This window comes from Neomonachus schauinslandi, chromosome 9 (genome assembly GCF_002201575.2).
Source record: "Neomonachus schauinslandi chromosome 9, ASM220157v2, whole genome shotgun sequence".
In the NCBI taxonomy this organism is placed as follows: Eukaryota; Metazoa; Chordata; class Mammalia; order Carnivora; family Phocidae; genus Neomonachus; species Neomonachus schauinslandi.
Window position 1 is genome coordinate 96,317,577 of NC_058411.1, and position 20,469 is coordinate 96,338,045.

General features: G+C 35.6%; 1 protein-coding gene across 3 annotated transcripts in view; it reads left to right on the forward strand.

The window, feature by feature from the left end:
- The window catches only part of TCF12 (transcription factor 12), a 377,690-nt gene that overhangs the window by 144,055 nt on the left and 213,166 nt on the right, over positions 1-20,469 (forward strand). For all 3 annotated transcript variants that reach the window (XM_021693892.1, XM_021693887.2, XM_021693891.2), the window contains one exon: positions 14,131-14,204. In XM_021693892.1, the coding sequence (XP_021549567.1) occupies positions 14,131-14,204 (74 nt within the window). The remainder of the gene's footprint in view (positions 1-14,130; positions 14,205-20,469) is intronic.

Below are 20,469 nucleotides of genomic sequence, written 5' to 3' on the forward strand. Positions count from 1 at the left end.
CCACCACCAAACCCAAATATAATTGTCTTGTTCAAAAAGAGCAGCACCATGAACTTTATGAGCACACAGAGCAATGAGGTGTGTTCCCGTTGAAAGGAGTAGTATCTATTTGATTGCTTCTCTGTTTGTCTTCCTCCCTAGACAAAAATGGAATGTTTAATTGGTGGTTGGATTTAGGGATACTAATTATTTTCTGTTTTTCTCTGTATTTTGTTGGACTATACTTTGGTTCTTTCTTTTAGATCTGTTTCTAGGACTCCCTTTTAATTTATTTGTTAGCTTTTTAGCGATGCTCTGCTTTTTTTTTTTTTTTTTGGTAGCTTCTCTAAGAATGTTAATACACATCATTAACTTCTCATAGTCTATTTAGAGTTAATATTGGTACCAGTTCACATAAAATGCAGAAATCCTGTGACCTTACAAGTCTGTTTACCCCTACCCCTGCCTTCCTTTATGCTGTATTTTTCATTTGTATTACTTCTAAGTATATTTTAACTCCTATGAGAGAATGTTATGCAGGCACATCTAGGAGATACTGTGGGTTTATTTCCATCCACCACAATAAAGTGAATATTGCAATAAAGTGAGTCAACTTTTCCAGTGCATCTAAAAGTTATTTTTTTACGCTATACTGTAGTCTGTTAAGTATACAATAGCATTATGTCTAAAAAAACAATGTATACACCTTAATTTAAAAATACTTTACTGCTAAAAAATGCTAACCATCATCAGAGCTTTCAGGCAAGTTGTCATCTTCTTGCTGGTAGAGGTTCTTGCTTTCATCTTCATGGCCGCAGACTGATCAGGGTGATGGTTGCTGAAGGTTGGGGCAGTTTCTTAAAATGACAGTGAAGTTGGCTGCATCAGTTGCCTCCTCCTTTCACAGATGATTTCTTTGTAGCATCTGATGCTGTTTGATAGCACTTTACCCACAGTAAAACTTTAAAAATTGGAGTCTTTCTTTTTAGACCCTGCTATTGTTTTATCAACTCAGTTTTTTGTAATATTCTAACTCCTTTATTGTCATTTCAGCAATCTGTTTTTTTTTTTTTAAGATTTTATTTATTTATCTGACAGAGAGCGAGAGAGGGAACACAAGCAGGAGGAGTGGGAGAGGGAGAAGCAGGCTTCCCGCTGAGCAGGGAGCCCGATGTGGGGCTCAGTCCCATGACCCTGGGATCATGACCTGAGCTGAAGGCAGACGCTTAACGACTGAGCCACCCAGGCGCCCCCATTTCAGCAATCTTCACAGCATCTTCACCAGTAGATTCCATCTCAAGAAACCACTTTCTTTGCTCATCTATAAGAAGTAGCTAGCTCCTCATCCGTTAAAATTTTATCATGAGATTACAGCAGTTCAGTCACATCTTCAGAATCCACTTCTAATTCTAGTTCTCTCTCTATTTCCACATCTGCAGTTACCTCCTCTGTTGAAGTCTTGAACTGCTCAAAGTCATTCATGAGGGTTAGAATCAACTTTTTTTTTTTTTGAAGATTTTATTTATTTATTTGACAGAGAGAGACACAGTGAGAGAGGGAACACAAGCAGGGCGAGTGGGGGAGGGAGAAGCAGGCTTCCCGCCCAGCAGGGAACCTGATGTGGGGCTCGATCCCAGGACCCTGGGACCATGACCTGAGCCGAAGGCAGACGCTTAATGACTAAGCCACCCCAGACGCCCCTAGAGTCAACGTCTTCCAGACTCCTGTTCATGTTGATATTTTGACCTCTTCCCATGAATCATGCATATTCTTAATGACATCTAGGGTGGTGAATCCTTTCCAGAGGTTTTCAGTTGACTTTGCACAGATCCATCAGAGGAATTGCTATCTGTGGCAGCTCTAGCCTTATGACATACATTTTTTCAATAATAAGACTTAAAAGGCGAAATTACTTCTTGATCTATGGCTGCAGAATGGATGTGGTGGTGAGCAGGCATGAAAACATTTCCATCAGCGTTGTTAGATGACCAGGTGCATCATCAATGAGTGGTAATGTTTTGAAAGGAATCCTTTTTCCCCTGAGCAATAGGTCTGAACAGTGGGCTCAAAATATTCAGTAAACCATGTTATGTTGTAAACAGATAGGCTGTCATCCAGGCTTTGTCTTTCCATTTATAGAGCACAGGCAGAGTATATTTAGCATAATTCTTAAGGGCCCTAGGATTTTCATAATGGTAAGTGACCATTGGCTTCAATTGAAAGTCACCAGCTGCATTAGCCCCTAACGTAAGAGTCAGCCTGTCCTCTGAAGCTTTGAAGCCAGGCATTGACTTTTCCTCTCCATCTATGAAAGTCCTAGATGGCATCTTTTTCCAAAATAAGGCTATTTCATCTACATTGAAAATCTGTTGTTTATTTTAGCTACCTTTTTTTTTTTAAACCCAAAAGAGCCTTTTAATTAAAAGTTACCAGTTTTTGTTGTTCAGAAATAGAAACATTAATTCACCTCTAAGACAAAGTGTTCTCTGTGGCAACAAAAACACACATTCTGTGTATCTACTGTCCTCCTGCATTCTTTTTTTAAAAATTTTTTAATTTAAATTCAATTAATTAACAATGTATTATTGGTTTCGGAGGTAGAGGTCAGTGATGCATCAGTCTTATATAATACCCACTGCTATAGCCACCTTTCTTAATTATGTTAGCTGGATCTTCTGGATACTTGTTGCAGCATCTGCATCAATACTTGCTGCTTCACCTTGCACTTTTATGTTGTGGGGATGGCTTCCTTCCTTAAACCTTATGAACCAATCTCTGCTAGCTTCAAACTTCTGCAGCCCCTAATCTTTCTCAGCCCTCATAGACTTGAAGAGAGTTAAGGCCTTGCTTTGGATTCGGCTTTGGCCTAAGGGAATGTTGCAACTGCTTTGGTCTTCTATCCAGACCACTAAATCTTTATATCAGCAATAAGGGTGTTCTTTCTCATCAGTCATATATTCACTGGAATAGTACTTGTAATTTCCTTCCAGAACTTTTCCTTTGTATTCATAATTTGGCTGTTTGGCAAGGAGGCCTAGCTTTGGACCTGTCTTGTATTTTGACATGCCTTCCTCACTAAGCTTATTCATTTCTAGCTTTTGATTTAAAGTGAGATATGTGGGACTCTTCTTTCACTCGAACATTTACAGGCCATTTTAGGGTTATTAATTGGCCTGATTTCAATATTGTTGTGTCTCAGGGAACAGGAAGGCCTGAGAAGATGGAGAATGAGGAGAGTGAAAGAGTTAGGGAGTGGTAGGTTGGTGGAGCACTTGGAATACACAAAACATTTATTAAGTTCACCATCATATATGGATGCAGCGACTCCCCAAAACAAAGTTAAAATAGTAACATTAAAGATCACTGATCACAGATCATCATAATAAATATAATAATAGGGAAAAAGTTTGAAATACTGTAAGAATTACCAAAATACAACATAGAAACATGACATGAGCAAATGCTGATGGACAAGTGGTGCAAATAGACTTGTTCAATGTAGGGTTGTCGCACACCTTCAGTTTGTAATAAATACAATATCTGTGAAGCACAATAGTATGCCTGTAATTTTTTATATAAATGTTTAACAAAGTTAAAAGGAAAATACAGTTTTTTATATTTACTATTTCTGATGCTCTTCTTTCCTTCCTCAGTTTTCAAGTTTCTCTCTGATAACATTTGCTTCAACTTGAAGAACTTATTTTAGTATTTATTGTAGTGCAGTTTCTTTTTTTGAAAATGGATTTCACCTCCAGTCTTGAGGGATATTTGTATTTTGGCTGATGCCCCTCCACTCCCCTTACTTTATTTTTTTTAATTTAATTTTTTTTAAGATTTTATTTATCTGAGAGAGAAAACACGAATGGGGGGTGCGAGGGAGAGGGAGAAGCAGACTCCCCACTGAGCAGGGAGCCCGACATGGGGCTCCATCCCAGGACCCTGGGAATCATGACCTGAGCTGCAGGCAGACGCTTAACCAACTGAGCCACCCGGGCTCTCCTCTACTCCCCTTACTTTAAAGATGTGTTTCCACACATATTGACATCCATAGTTTCTGAAGACAAGTCTGCAGTACTTTGAATTGTAGTTTCTCTGTAATATGTCTCTTTTACCACTTTCAACTTTTTCTCTGTATTTTTGGTTGTCAGAAGTTTGTTATGTGTCTAGGTATGGGTTTTTTCACATTTATCCTGTTTAGGCTCACTGAGTGTCTATAATTGTTAAGTTTATGTCTCTTACCACATTTGTGGAATTTTTGGCCATTATTTTTTTTAACATTTTTTTCCTGTTCTCTTTGTTCTGTCATTATGCCTATGTTAGACTTTTTAACATCTTCCCTTAGGTTTTTTTTTGTTTTTTTTTTAAGATTTTATTTATTTGAGAGAGAGAGAGAGAGCACATGAGAGGGGGGAGGGTCAGAGGGAGAAGCAAACTCCCTGCCGAGCAAGGAGCCCGATGTGGGACTCAATCCCGGGACTCCAGGATAATGACCTGAGCCGAAGGCAGTCCCTTAACCAACTGAGCCACCCAGGCACCCCTTCCCTTAGGTTTCTTAAGGGCCTGTTTATTTTTCTTTTAATATTTTTTCTTTTTATCAAATTGAATTATTTCTATTGAGTGGTTATCAAATTTACTCACTCCTCTGTCGTCACCATTCTTCCCTTAAGCCCATTTAGAAATTTACTTTTTAAGATTTTTGATATTTTAACTTTTATTTCTAAGGGCTTACATCTGTTATCTTTTGTTTTCTTTACCCTGTTAGATTTTCAGTCTTTTCCTTTATTATGAGCATATGTCTTTACCTCATTAAGCATAGTTATAGTATCTGCTTTAATGTCCTTTTCTGAAAATCTCAGTATCTGGGCCATCTGAGGTTGGTCTCCCTTGATTATCTTTTCCTTTGAGATTGGGTCACATTTCATTATCAAGGAATTTGGGATTGTATTATGGGTATCTGTGAATGTTATTTGTGTGGAAATTTTGTTTTCTTTCATGTTCCTCCAAAGAGTTTGGATTTCTTTGTTCTATTGAGCCATTAATTGGATTTAGAATTAAAGTACAAACTCTGTGTTGCTTGAGGTTGGCACCTGCTCAAATCTCAATTTGATTTTTTTAGCCTCAGCTACATACTGCCTTGGCCTGCCCTGTGAATATGTACTTCAGGGTTATGCCAAGACTGGCGCAGAGATATACCAAAAATTTGGGACTCCTCTTTTCTACATCTCTTCTTTTTGGGATTCTGTCATTACTTTGTGATGACTATGGCTGTCTTGGCTCTGTCCTCTTTCTCAAGCTAGAAAGACAGTTAGTTATTGAAACTTTAGTTCCTACATGCTGTGGCTACTGCTTATGTGCAGGATAAAACTTTAAGAATGAGAAACTCACCTATTCTGATCCCTAAAAACTATTAAAAAGAGAAAGTCACTCATTCTAGTCATTTCTTTCAAGTTTATGTTATCATCTAACATCAGCCTGGTTTTGTTCACTCTCCAGAGCCTCTAAGTATTTGTTTTATGTTTGTATTTTTCCCGGAATTTATAGAAGCTATCTGCGGGAGCTTACTGCATTGTTTTGGAAGCTTGTTACTAGGTCACTTTTGAGGTTTCCTCGAACATATTTGCCATTTGCTTTCAAAAATAATACTTTGTTTAAAAAAGTATTTTTTTTTTTATTTTACTAATTCTTGATCTACTTAGATTGCTAGACATAACTTTTCTATTTTGGATCTCTTCTTTTTAACATATCTGTAGTTACTGAATTATTAGCCAGTTATATGAATGCCCTAATTTTTTATGTTTTTAATCATTCAGTAAACATTTGAAGGCAGAATACCACATTTTTGCTAGGTACCAGAACAACATAGAGATGAGCAAGGTATGTTCCCTGCTATTAAGTTTTATTGTTAGAATGTAAATGAAAACAACCGACAGTGTTTAAGACGGAGTAAGTGCAAATAAACTTCTCAAGAAGTGTGATTAATTTAGACTTAGTTGATGAAGAACACTTCTCAGAGGAGGGGGCATTTGATCTTAGGCTGAAACAAATTAGAAATTTAATAGGTTGGGGGTTAGATGAAGGTGGATATTCTGGGGCTAGGGAACAATAGGGGTAGTATATGAATTTGGTACGTTTGGGGAGTGATTAATACCCTGATGAGGTTGGGGACATTGAGTTTTTGAAGGGATATAAGAAGTACTGAAGCTGAAAAGGCAGATCAAGGCCACCTTGAAGAATGCTGCACTCAGGAGTGTGAATGTTATTCCTGAAGCAGCAGAGGATCACATTTGTGGAATGAATGGATATGATCCAACTTGTGTTTATGGCAAGATAAGTGTGCTGCCAACGTTAACTGTGGATTAAAATGGGAACATAAAAGATGAACAAGCAATACCTGAACCAGGGCGCTGTATACGTGAAGAGAACAAGTGTGATAGTTGAAATATTGATGAGGTAGAAATTCATGTGAAGAGTGACTGGTTAAGGAAATACAAAAGAAGGGTGTGGATCAAGAGATTCATTACATTTCTAACCACATTTGTAAATATCCCAACATCATGCTGAGTATATGAATCTTCTTGGAACATTTTTAATTTAAAATTCCTCTTGTAGGAGTGTACTATAGGCTGCACTATAATGAATACAAAGTGATTTTTCTTAGAACATGTGATGAGGTCATTTCACAGTTAATGGTATTTAAGGTCTGTGTTGGTTTAGCTACCAAGCTTAGTGAGGATTTAAGTTTCTTTAAAAGTTAATAATTTTTGCTCTTCAGGAGTAGTTAGTTGTCTGGCATAGTCATTTGCAGTCTCACTGCTTCTCACAGAATTTTCAAAAAAGTATAGTTATTTAGAATATTGGTTTTGATTATTGTCTAAAAAAGGAATGATAAGCTAACAAGTAGGGAACCAGTTTCAGCTTCACTTTTATTAAACTGATTTTGTTTCCATTTTATACATTCATTCTTCCGTAAGTATTTATTAGTACCTACTTGTGTCATGCACTCTTCTAGGTACCAAATATTTAACAGTGAACGAAATAGATTGCATCTTATTTTCATGGATTTTTTAATCTGTTGGGAAAAGGCAGATAACAAACACCCTTCTGTAAGATTACATTTGAACAGAGACTTAAGGAAATTAAGGGAAAGACCATTCATATATCTGGGTGGGGAGCATTTTATGAAGAGGAAAGAGCAAATGGAAAGGCCCCAAGAAGGGGGCCTGTTTGGTGTATTTGAGCAAAAACAGGGGACCATGTTGTTGGAATAGATTGATTCAAGAGGAGGAATAGTAGGAGATAATGTCAGAGAGGTGGCAGGCAGACCCTGTAAAACATTGTAGACCAATTTAATTCTGAATGAGCTGGGAAGCCTATGGTAGATTTTGAGCATACGATTGACATGATTGTTTTTAAAAGGTCATTCTAGTTGCTATGTAAAGAATACAGACTGTAGAAGGACTAGAAGAAGGGGGGACGCTTTAGGAGGCTATTACATTAATATGTAATATTAAATACATATTAATATTACATTGTTAATATTATATATTTGCATAATTAATATTTACATAATATTAATATTGTGTGATATATGTAAATTTGGGCTTGGACTAAGATGATCATGTTAAAAATAGTGAGTCACAGATTTTGGAAATGTATAAAGTCAATCTAATGGGATTGTACCATTAAGAGACTTTTTGCTCTGAGACTCTGATCAGAGTCCGAGAGAGGCAGCCAAGGCTGTTTTTAAGAGTTGACTGTCTCTAGTGCCTCTATGGAGTAAAACACCTGACAATGTTGTTTAGATACAGGGCTTTGGTATTGATTTGGAGAGGGGGTACAGCTATCCCCTGCTATCCAAAAGTTCACTTTATGCCACTTTGCTTTTACCAAAGACTTACATTTGTACCTGTTTTTGGTAACTGAAAGAAATCAGAAGAGGATTTTTGCTTTTACCAATGGTAATTGCTTCTTTGCTTTTTACCATTTCAAATTACAAAAGTCTTTCAATAGTACATTTCATAGGAATACTCTACTTTCAGATAGGGAAACAAGATCCCAGGTCATCAGATAGCTCCCAGTGTGGTACAATATATCTGCTTGCCCTCTGGAATTTAGTTTCAATCCCTGGCCATCAGGCAGTACCTATGTTTTGTAAAAAGGTGGACTTGCCATTTTCTTTGGATCCTCTGTGTAAATTACTGGAATGTCCTTAAAATTTTATCTTTACATGGTATTTATATAGAGTGATGTGGCTAATAACATTGCAAAATAACTCTGTTTGAAAGTTATTTTCAAAATTAGTCATTTTCTTGGAATTAGCCATGTGTTTACTAGTGTATTTTGGCACTAGAATATCCCTACTTATAAATTTTTGTTCTTAATACCAAATAGAATTTGTGTTTGAATTTTAAAAGGTGACCTGTGATTCCTTTTACTCTTCTTACTGTTCTTATTTTCTTAAATGCTTTTAAAAAGAATTAGATTGTTTTCTTTGACTGTTCATTGTACAGTATCTCAGTTGTTTATAAGTTTAAAAAAGCCTCTGTAATCACTGTTATATACTTCATATGAGGCACCATGTCTTAACTTCTCTTAAATTCACTTAGGATTTTAATATTATCATAGCTTTTTTATTTTGTTTTAATTAATGTTTAGCATAACAACAAAGGATTTGCTATTATATTCTAATTTATCCCATTTCACAATGAAGTTCTGGAAAAACACATTGGTAGATTTATTTCACAAGTATATAAAATCATACAATAAAAATGGTGGTGGAGTTTACTTGTATATTATTTTACAATTGATTGTAGCCTTGGAGTGTTATTTAAACAAATATCATTACTCCACAAATAAAATTGAGTAAAGAAACTATTGAAGAGAGACATTCATAGCTTTGGTTATCTGACATAGCCATCTCCAATCCGATTTATTTCATCAAATCATTTATTGAATCACCTTATAGCAGATGGCAGTCCTGCAAAGTATATTGTCTTTCCCTTATTTATAACAGTGTTGGGATTTGATATTTGTGAAGTACATTTTACTTGCTAGGATAAGAATCTTGATTTCATTGCTCCTAAAGGGGTGTGTGTGTGTGAGAGAGAGAGAGACAGAGAGAGAGAGAAATTCCCTGTGCTCTTCCTTCCAACTTTATGTATGTGCCTTTTTCATAAGGATAGATACCAAGCAGAGTGGTTGTAGTGTCTTGTTTTTCTTACCAGTTTTAACTGCAGGGATATCCTAACCACTCTTCACTCCATTCTTTGTATTGTCCCCTTTCTTCCTTTTATTCCTTCTCTGCTCAATAGACTCCCCACTACTATCTGAAATATTTTCCCAATTCCAGACCTGTTTGTCACTTTACGCTAGTCTCAGCCTCAGGTGGCAGAGTCATTGGTGACAGTGGCAAGTAGGAAAAGATGGAACTGGTCAGCAGCTTTTCTCCTCATTCACCCCTTTTACCTCCAGGCAGGTCTTCCCTGAGGCTCATCAAACCATGAGTAATGCTTTGTGTACATGAACTCTGTACTATTTTAGGCCCATGTGGGAGGAAAAAAAAGGTCTTTAGGGTATAGAAACATCATCCCCCTCCCCCACCAAAGTCTGTTTCCAGTTTTGCTAGTGGTTAAAAACCTAGAGAGGTCTATAGGGCTCTGTACTAGGAGAATAAAACAAGACGTAGTAGCATAGAAGTTGTGAGGTAGTTTTATGGTTAACTCAAGAGAACACTTCTGGTGAAAAACTAAAGATGGTAGCAGCAGAGAGGAAGCTGGTAGACTAATATCTGAGCTCTTCATAGAAAAGAGAACACTGCCATATGTTAAACTTTACCAGGAAGTTTGCTTGCTTCTCCAAGAATTTTGCTCTGACACCTCAAAAACTCAGTTTTTATCTCTTACTCCTTCTCCAGAGTCCTAGCCTCTTAAGGAACTGCCTGTGTATGTAGTGACTTATGATTTGTTTCTAGTTACTTTTCCTATTAAATGAGAAGGTAGCGAATTGTTTTGTTGAATTTACAAACCATTTTTGATGGTTTTTTGACGTAAGGTAAAAAAATTTAATGTTAGTTCTTTGCTGGAAAAATATTAAAAGTAGTATGTACACCTTTTGAAACTGGGCCTGTGGAATCAAATATATATTGGACTGTATTTAATTGGTTCCTTATAAAAAAGCAGGTACTTAAGAGAATCTGTATATAAAATATTAAAAAAGATAAATATAAATATAAAATATTTAATTTAGTAAAAAAATACTAAAAAAGGAAAAGGTCATTTCAATCTCTATATTAAATTATTGATTAACCCTTTTAATCTTATTGAATAGAAATAGAATAATTTATTAAAAAGTTAAACAAGACTCAAAGTGTTTCTACCACTCAGTGATTGTTAAACTTTCTCTTATATCTATCATTTTAATCTGTCATTCGAGGAACTAGCTTCTCTAAAAATTGTTGACATTGGAATTCATAGACTAGAAATGGGGAGGAAAGAAAATACATGGCAGTGATGGTACAGATGTATCTTAATAGAAATGTTGTCTCCCCAATCACTGTATTGCAACTATATTGTATTTTCTTGTTGATAAATAGTTCTTTAGATTTTGATCAATTTGTATAAATTTTGGTCAGTTTGTACAATTCTGTATTAAGTTTATTTTCTGTGTGTGATTTCTTTTTTTCTGCTTACCTTGGTCTTATGGCTGAAGCTTTGGAAAGTTTATTATTCCTGTCATATTTCTGTTTGTAGAGCCATTGTCTTCAGCAGAAAGGAGTCATTGATGCTGAAAGATGACTCTTGCCTTTGTCAGTGCCAGCCACGACCTTCTCAGAGTCTGGATATGTTAACAATAAAACTATAGAGCTCTGAGTTTCAAACCTAGCCAGATCCTTGTTAGTCTGTAGCATCCTTTGAACCACCCCCTGCCATGTCCAGTATCATTTATAGGTCATACTCTTTAGCTGTTGGCTTAATTAATTATCATCTCATTTAATTCATTAAATCTTTGCTTTTCTGTGGGAGTAATTAGTGTCACGTGATGAAAATTGTAATTGATGAAAATTCTGTATTTTCACAGAATTTTATATATCTTTAAAAAATCTTGTCTGTGATGTTTTCTGGGGCAGGCACTCATCTTTTTTGTATTCTCTTTTACAGATGTATGTAAATAACACATAGGCCTCATATTTGTTTCTCATTTGATATAAGACAGTTCAGAGTCATAAACTGTGGTCTGATTATTTTCATTAGGATATGATCATCAAAATAAGTTTCTATTCTGTTGAATGAATACTTTCATTGAAAGTATGATTACCTTCCTCCCCCCCCAGCCCCACCATTCTACTTTTTGTCTCCGTGGATTTGACTACTCTAGGCACCTGATATAAATGGAATTGTACAGTATTTGTCCTTTTTGTGACTGGTTTATTTCACTTAACATAATGTCTTCAGGTGCATCTAGTTGTCGCATGTGTAAGAATTTCCTTCTTTTTTTTTTTTTAAAGATTTTATTTATTTGAGAGAGAGAGAGAGAGCATGAGATGGGGAAGGGTCAGAGGGAGAAGCAGACTCCCCGCTGAGCAGGGAGCCCGATGCGGGACTCAATCCTGGGACTCCAGGATCATGATCGGAGCCAAAGGCAGTCGTTTAACCAACTAGGCCACACCCAGGTGCCCAGAAGTTCCTTCATTTTTAAGGCTCAGTAGTATTGCATTTTATGTATATGTCACATTTTATATATCCATTCATCTGCCAATGGATACTTGACTTGCTTCCACCTTTTGGCTATTGTAAATAATGCAATAGAATAGGGGTGTACAAATATTTGAGACTCTGCCTTCTGTAGTCAATTTAAGTTTGTATTTTACTTTGGCTATGTAGTATAAAAAAAAACTTAAATAGGGGCTCCTGGGTGGCTCAGTTGGTTAAGCGACTGCCTTCGGCTCAGGTCATGATCCTGGAGTCCCTGGATCGAGTCCCGCATCAGGCTCCCTACTCGGTAGGGAGTCTGCTTCTCCCTCTCCCACTCCCCGTTTGTGTTCCCTCTCTTGCTGTGTCTTTCTCTGTCAAATAAATAAATAAAATCTTTAAAAAAAAAAAAAAACTTATATAGAAAAACAGTTGCAAATGGTGGAAAGTATGATTTAAAAAAGTAAAATTATTTGCAGTTTCATCAGTAGTTTTTAATTACCGGATTTTGTGGGTTAATAGCCTTTTCTTGGATTGGGCCTCATAGGAATTCTGACTGCTATTCTGTGGTGTTGATTACAAAGAAAATGCTTGGAATATAGCCCACAGGTACCTAGTGATACTGGAGAGATGGCTACAAAGTATATTTTTAGCGATATTTCCCAAACTTATAGAATCTTTCCTAAATCTAGAATTTTAGTAAGAATTATCTAAGCATGAACAAAACATTGTATATTTGTGATCTCTCTGTGTTTTCAAAGCTTCTGGTTCGATTGAAAATGTGCCTGGAGTGTTTTCTGTAGTAGGTACCCATCTTTGTACTACAGTGTTTTTAAAAACGTTTTAAAATATACGTTAATCACTTAATATAGAAAGTACAGGTTCATAAAAAGAATAGATTAAGGACCTACCAACTAATGATTTAGTGATTAGTAAGTTCTGCTTTGGAAATTGACTCCTCTTTTCCTGTTTGTCACCTGCCCCCTCAGTTGGCAGTCCTGTCCTTGTGAAAGAGATTTGAGAATCGTGGCTGGTTCCTGGAGAATTTGTGGTATTTAACTCACTACAGACCACATTCTCATCTAAATCACAGAGGACTTCAAGAAGTTTTGTATTTTTATTTTTTTAAGAAAAAGAGGTTCTAAACTTAGCAGAATGTTGTCTTTGTAACATCTAGAGTTTTCTCATGAAAGAATGAAAAAAATCAACTCTTTGTGTTTCATCATAGAAAACTTGGAAAGGGTTTGGGAAAAAATACCCTGTTAGGGTCAAGGATAAAAAAGACTGGTCCTCAAGACAGAAAAGGAAGAGATACCTGGATTGAGAGGTCTTCAGCTCTTTCAACTTTTCTAGGGACTGACTGGAAGGTGAAAATAATGGAGCCAAAGCTTCAGAGGGCACATTAAGGAGCACAATAAATTGATTTTTTTGTTAATCCTTTTTTACTTTGAGTTATCCTTTGCAATTTTCAGAAGAGTAGATCTACTCATTTAGAATCAGATTTTAGAGGAGGTTTTACTAGGATAAGTTGTCACATCATTTTTATTAGTTTTAATGTAACTAACATTGATTTGATATGATTTGGTATAGTTTGATTTACTTTGATATCTCCAGTTAAGAATATCTAGTCAATGTTATATTAGAAACCAGTTTTATTAACTTGAACAGTTGTCCAAATTGCTTTATTCTCTTTTTTTTTTTTAGAGAAGGGGAGGGGCAGAGGGCGAGAATCTTAAGCAGGCTCCATGCCCAGTGCAGAGCCCAGTGTGGGGCTTGATCTCACAACCCTGAGATCATGACCCGAGCTGAAATCAAGAGTCAGACGCTTAACCAACTGAGCCACGTAGGCTCCCCAACTTGCTTCATTTTCTAAGGCTTATCCATAAGAACTAAATTCTTCATATTTTCATGTAGACAGGACTAAACTATAGAAGTTTGGGGGTTTCATCTACTCTTAGAAGTAGCAGTGGAGGGGTGCCTGGGTAGCTCAGTCGTTAAGCCTTTGGCTCAGGTCATGATCCCAGGGTCCTGGGATTGAGCCCCACATCGGGCTCCTTGCTCAGTGGGAAGCCTGCTTCTCCCTCTCCCACTCCCCCTGCTTGTGTTCCCTCTCTTGCTGTGTCTCTCTCTGTCAAAAAAATAAATAAAATCTTTAAAAAAATTAAAAATAATAAAAGAAGTAGCAGTGGATGAGGAGACCTAGATTATGCCCTATTTTAAAGTCTCCAAAGACGTTTTGGTTCTGAAATTCTGCATTGTATAAAGGGCGTTGTATGGAGCAGTGATGAAGACTTTCTGAGGTAACTTACTTTCTTCGGGTTTCTGAGACAAGAATTGATACACAGCTAGTTCCATACAAATGCAAATACTACTTGCTGAATTGTACTCTCTGCTGTACTGTGTGAAAACAAATCCATCATAGTAGCCTTTTGGATTTATATCTTTCACTTTCTTCTCTCCTTAGGTATGGATGAACGAGGAGGTACAACATCTTGGGGAACAAGTGGTCAACCAAGCCCCTCTTATGACTCATCTAGAGTAAGTTCGTTCATCAACCATTGATTAAAACTATAATTTGGCAGAATAAATAAGGTTTTTCATATATGAGCTCTGTATCTTAAGAGAAATAAAGATTAACATATTTACATGGGAATACCATAGAATATGCAGTACCCTCATGGTAGATTTAATTTTTTTTTATATTTTAATTTACTGTCATACTTTGAGAGTTTATCTCTTAAAATGAAGGAAATGTTCTTGGTGTTATTTCTATACCTAGATTACCTGCAGTACTCATTACTAAAGTTAGAAGAGTTTGGAATGTCTCACTAACTATTCTCTCCATAGATAGCCATTTTTCTTTGTGTATTGTTTTCTTCATGTACTACCTTTGAGAGATGGCACTGACTTTCCAAATATCAGTTTCCAGTCTTCCCTCCTCCGTTCTTGTTCCAGTAGTCATCAGCTGTTTATATCAGGGACTCTATAGCCCTGTCTCTTGGAAGCATATCAAAACAGACATAACAGATGACATTTCTTGGTTGGCAGTTTAGAGAAAATAGGACCAAGCTAACATTTTATACTTGGAAAGGTCAAAAGGTTAAAGCCTTTTTTAAGCAATAAACAAACGAACAAAAAATCCCGCAAAACTTTAAAATAATGAGACTGAAATACTAAAAATTAGACCAAAGAATTGTCAGTAAAATTAAACTCTGTTCCTGGACTCCACAGTAAATTGGTGAGGTTAAGGGATAACTTTTCAAAAATGTTATACTTTGCATGAACAGTGAATTGTTTACTTCTCTTAGAATTAACCAGTAGAAGATGGACAAGCATAAAATTTATGGACACTTAATCCTAGAAGCAAATTGGCATAAGTGGAAGGAAGCAATATGTGATTGGAGTTCATAGTCTTCATATGGGTTATGCTGTTTTGCATTGAAAAATGCTGAGTTAAAATATGTGGTTTGTTATTAGATTTGGCTGTAGCCTATGTTTAATTTATTTTAAATACTTTGGGGAGAAATAGAATAGTCATATAGAATCCAAAAACATATATAGAGAGACAATTAAACCTGGTTTTTAGTGTTTTCCTTTTGGGACTCAGTGCTGAGAAAGCTGGGTAAAATCTTGGACACCTTATTTTATCTTGGGGATAGTCAAAGATTTTATCTTTGGTTGATATCCAAATTTCCTTCCTTTAAAAGTTTTTGATTCTTTAAATAATATTGTGAATAGGAAAGGTAGGTTTCCTGTTTTGATTGTGAAATATGAGTCTTATATAGTGGAGAACAAAATACTATTTATTAAAATTGGATTATTTTCTTTCAAAGTCTTGAGTTACTGTGTGATAACATATTATTTCATAAAATGCATTAAATGATGCCTTTGTATCTTATGTTTACTTTCCTTTCAAACTTCAGTTTTTTTTTCACTTGAGTGCTAAATAGGATTCTAGAAGAGAACATAATAGTATATCCAAACATTTACATATTTCATGATTGTGAAATTAAGTTTGCCTCTAGAGATGGACTTCAAAGCAAATCTTCCTTTTCTTTTTTGCTTTTTGATCTGTAGGTGAATATGAAATGCTGTTTTTTACTCAATTTTTTTGAGTGTATATTGTGTATAGTGAAAAGTTAAATTGATTTTATAGTAAACTAGTTTTCTGTTTAAAAATCCAGATTAGGGCGCCTGGGTGGCTCAGTTGGTTAAGCGACTGCCTTCGGCTCAGGTCATGATCCTGGAGTCCCTGGATCAAGTCCCACATCGGGCTCCCTGCTCGGCAGGGAGTCTGCTTTGCCCTCTGACCCTATCCCCTCTCATGTGTTCTCTCTCATTCTCTCTCTCTCAAATAAATAAATAAAATCTTTAAAAAAAAAAAATCCAGATTAATCTTTAGCTATTCCTAGTCTACCATACAACTATATATATATATATTTTTTTTTCTTACCTGTCTACTGAGAAATCAGATAGAGTAGTGATTTAATGTTACCCTTTATTTTTATTCTCACTGAAATCCACTCTTCCACTCACTTTGCTTCTTGATTTTGAACCTAAAATGGTTTAGTTATCTAGTTAAGAAGTTATGTTTTATTTATAATTTCAAGCAATTTAATTCCCTGAACTCTTCTCACCAGGGAAAGACAGTTATGGTTATCTTTGAAGCTGCCCTCAACACTGCTGTATAGGAAGTTTATCAACTTTTTGAGTTTATCATTAAACATCTACTAAGTTGACCATTTTTTTTCATAATCATAAGTATAGATGGATATAATTTTGTTAATAAGAATCTTGGTTTACCAAAGTATTTATTCTACTGAGTATCATAGTATGTTGAATTTTTTAAATTCAGGAGAAATACTGATATTGGCTATAAACCAATTTTGACACATTGTAAAAGTCAATGTAAATTTTAATGAAATTGCAGGTACTTTTATAGAAATTATGTCAGTGAAATTTATTTAGACTTTTCCAGTATAAATAATACATTTCCATCACAGCAAGTTGTATCATTTAAAAATTTTTTTGGTTTTACATTCCTGATAGATTTTTTTATTTTACTTTTTGTAAAGTTTGAAAATACTTAATAGGCTACAATAAAAAGTATGTAAATCAACAGAATGAGTAGTTTGGTGGGGTTATACAGCATATGCTTTTAGTTTAGTTGGGCTCAACTGAGTTGCTGTTCTCCCTCCCTGCCCCGCTCTAAAACTATAAGGGAGGGGAAAAAATCCTTTTTTTCCATTACTGTAAAATCTTATTTGGCACATGAACTCTATTAATATAGTAAATATATTAATGTAGTAAAACTGCATTTTACTGTAAATGCAGTAAAATTGCACATTCACATTGCACAATGTAAAATTTTACATTGTAGTAAAAATGCATTTTACTGTAAAAGATTGGCTTCACCAAATCATGTAGGTTGAACTTAATATCTATTTAACAGCTTTTTAAGGGGAAATTTTTGCTTTGTATACTTTTTGCCTAATAGGTACTGACTTTAAATCTAACAAAGATAGCATTCTGCTCTAGTAACCTTGATATGTAAGTGAGCTCTACCAGAGTTGTATGGTTAAGAGGCCACAAACTTCTCATCAGTGTAATTAGTCTTATACATGTTCTCTCAGAAGTAGGAAAAGTCACTCCAGCAGAGCTCCTGACTGCCCTGTTTTTCCCAAATGCACAAGAAAAGTAGCCTTAGAGTATACAGGTGATTCGTTGAATTTCTGGTTATCAGAACTATCCATAGCACATCATACAAGAAAGAATTTTTGTTAGGCAGACACAGAAATAAATGCTGTACCTAATAGTGGTTATAGAAGAATTGGTAGAATGGTCAGCATTCTTACGAAATGTGGAGATGAGACAACATGTTTGAGACACTCATAAGAAAGTAAGAGCATTTGTCACATGTACGTCAAACCTCTCCACCTTTGTTAGAGTCCTGGTTTCTGCACTGTTGACCTACTGCCTACCTGTGCAGAATAACACACACAAATGAACAGAAAAAAGCATCATCATGATGTGAATAACACTTTTATTTTCAGAAATATGTGAAAAGTGGTGTTTGAGGTTAAAGCCCCAACGATTACAAAGAGCAATTAAGATCTCAGATAGTTTAGATGTAAGCAAGAGTTATAGTTAATGAGTTTGTTCCCTCTTTCCCTTAGTTTTTATCCTTTCCTGCAAACAAATGTTTTCTATATTTGACATTGCATCAGGCATAAAGGGCAGAGAATACCATGATTTTTGTTATTTACCACCGCATTAATGATTTATTCCAGTTCCAGATTTTTTTTCCCTCCTCTTTAGAAGACAGTGGTCAAGAGCACGGACTCTGGAGCCAGAGTGCCTGGGCATGAATGAATCCCATCTCTGCCATTTACTACCTGTATGATTCCGGACAAGTTACTTAAATCCACTGTCCCTCAGTTTACTCATCTGTGAAATGGGGATAATAATAACTTCTTTATAAGATTGTCATGAGGATTAAATGAATGTAAATCCATGCTTAAATGAGATAAATCTATGTAAAGTGCTTAGATCAGTGTCTGGTACATAGCGTTGTGTAAGTGTTGGCTTTAATCCTATGTATATCAGAATTTATTAACTAGATCTATATGGAACAATTAACCAAATTTAAATGAATGAATACATTTGCAGATGTGCTACATCCTAAGTGTAATGAATAAGAATTATTTGCTGATTCTGTCATGCTTAATATACTTCCTTTAGATTTGTAAAAGACATAGATAAAATCTATTTCCTTTCCCCTTCAGTTATCTGTTTCTTTCTTGGGAAAGCAGAAATCCTGTGATAAACCTAGATATAAAAGTTTTACTCTGTCTAGTACAAGGCTTTTTACATAATGGATGCTCTATACATGTTTGCGGAATATAATCAAATTGGGGAAGAATTGTTAGATTTACTAAATTAATTGTGTTTGGAGATGGAGAAGAATCAAAGTTGATTTATGATGAAGCTTGAAGTTCGAAGTCAGTGGTGGTGATATTAATGGTAATAGGCTTCCTTTCTCTTATGCTTAGCATATTATTGTCCTGACTGATACTACTATGTAGTGAAGCATTTTATTTAAGATCACCAACTCTGGAGGATTGTACGTTGTGACCCTGGACAAGTTACTCAACCTCTTTGCGCCTCAGATTTCTCATCTGTAAAGTTATGATAATTTTACACATACTTTGTAGGGTTTGAGTAAAGATGAAATGTAATAATAGCTATAAAGTATTTCATTTCATTTACTGACACAATAAATGAAAGCTGCTATTACTATTATTACTATCATTATTATTATTATCTCCAAATATCTAATATTTCAAATTTCATTTTCATGGTCATATTTCCTGATATACAGATTCCATTCCTGAAATGTTGTGTGATCATTTTAGTTCATGGAAATTCCAAGGGACCACATCATCTTGGTTTTCCTGCCCTCTTAGCTCTGCAGCCCAACCTAGGCCAAGCTCAAAGTACTGAAGTACTATTGGGATTTGCATCCTGGAATTGTGACAGGGCTCACAGAAAAGGGGAGAAGTCTTCCTGTTGACACTCTTTCCCTAAGATACAGAATTTTTCATTCCTCAGTTTAAAAAGTAAGAGATCAGTGGTAGATAACCACTAATAGAAATTATATTTATAGGCACCAGCAGTGACCAGCAGTTGGCATTTTAATTGTGAGCATTTTTCAGGTTATATATAATCTCTTGTAGTTATTTTGGGGGAAAGAAGCAACATTCAATTACATGAGTTTGCTTATTTTTTCTAATTGCTAAATGTCTACCATGGTTTTCCTTTCTCTGTATAAAATACGGTTTGCAAAATGAAACAGTCATGTCCATGTTGCTCTTCCTTTCCTCCCCATTTTGCAGTATCATAGAATTTCAAAACTAGAAAGTGTGATAGCTGTGTCCAGTCCTTTTATTTTATAGATCAGGAAACTAAGAGAGTTTGAGATTTGGCTAGGTTGAGATAGATGCTGTTGATACAAAATACACATAAGATTTGGCTAGACAGTTTGTCTAGTTAATGACAGACTTTGGCCTAGAACTCAGATATTCCAAATTCTATACAGTTACTTTTTAACCCTCTTACCTTAGTATTTCCCAAGTCAAAGAAGAAGTGTCTTAAATTTTTTGCCGTATACTGAAGGAATGGGAGAAGAGAGGAGAAAGTTGAAGAGAAAAGAGAATCTGCAATTGATATTTCAAAAGAGGACATGGGACATGATATGATTAAAAAAAAAAAAAAAAGTTTGCTAGCCCACATAGTGTATCATGAGGCGGACAAGCATAGAATTTAAGAGCTTAAACATTGAATTCAAGTTGTGTGGGTTCTATTTCTGGCACTTCTACTTCCTAGCTGTATGACTCTGGGCAAATTATTTCTCTTTGCCTCAATTTTTTTTTTTCCTTTTCCTTTTCTCATTGCTAGAAGGGAGGTGGGTACTAATAATAACTACCTTAGTAAAGTTCCGGACTTAGGCCTATTAGTGGAGAAGGAAAACCAGTTATGTGGTGATGAGTTGGCTTTAAAATACTAGGTTTAGCGGCTGTATATGACTCAGTACAAAATAATTTCAGACTTTTAATCAAGAAATAAATAGTAGGTGTGTTTTGAGGGCTTTCATTTAATACATACTCTGACTTTCTGCTACCTGTTACAGTGAGGTAGCAGAGTAAGGGTTCATTTTATTTAAAAAGCACCAGCAGTGGTCATTTCTCCGGCCATTTGTCAGGAATACACATGGATGGCAGCCTGATAGACCAAGTCAGGTAGA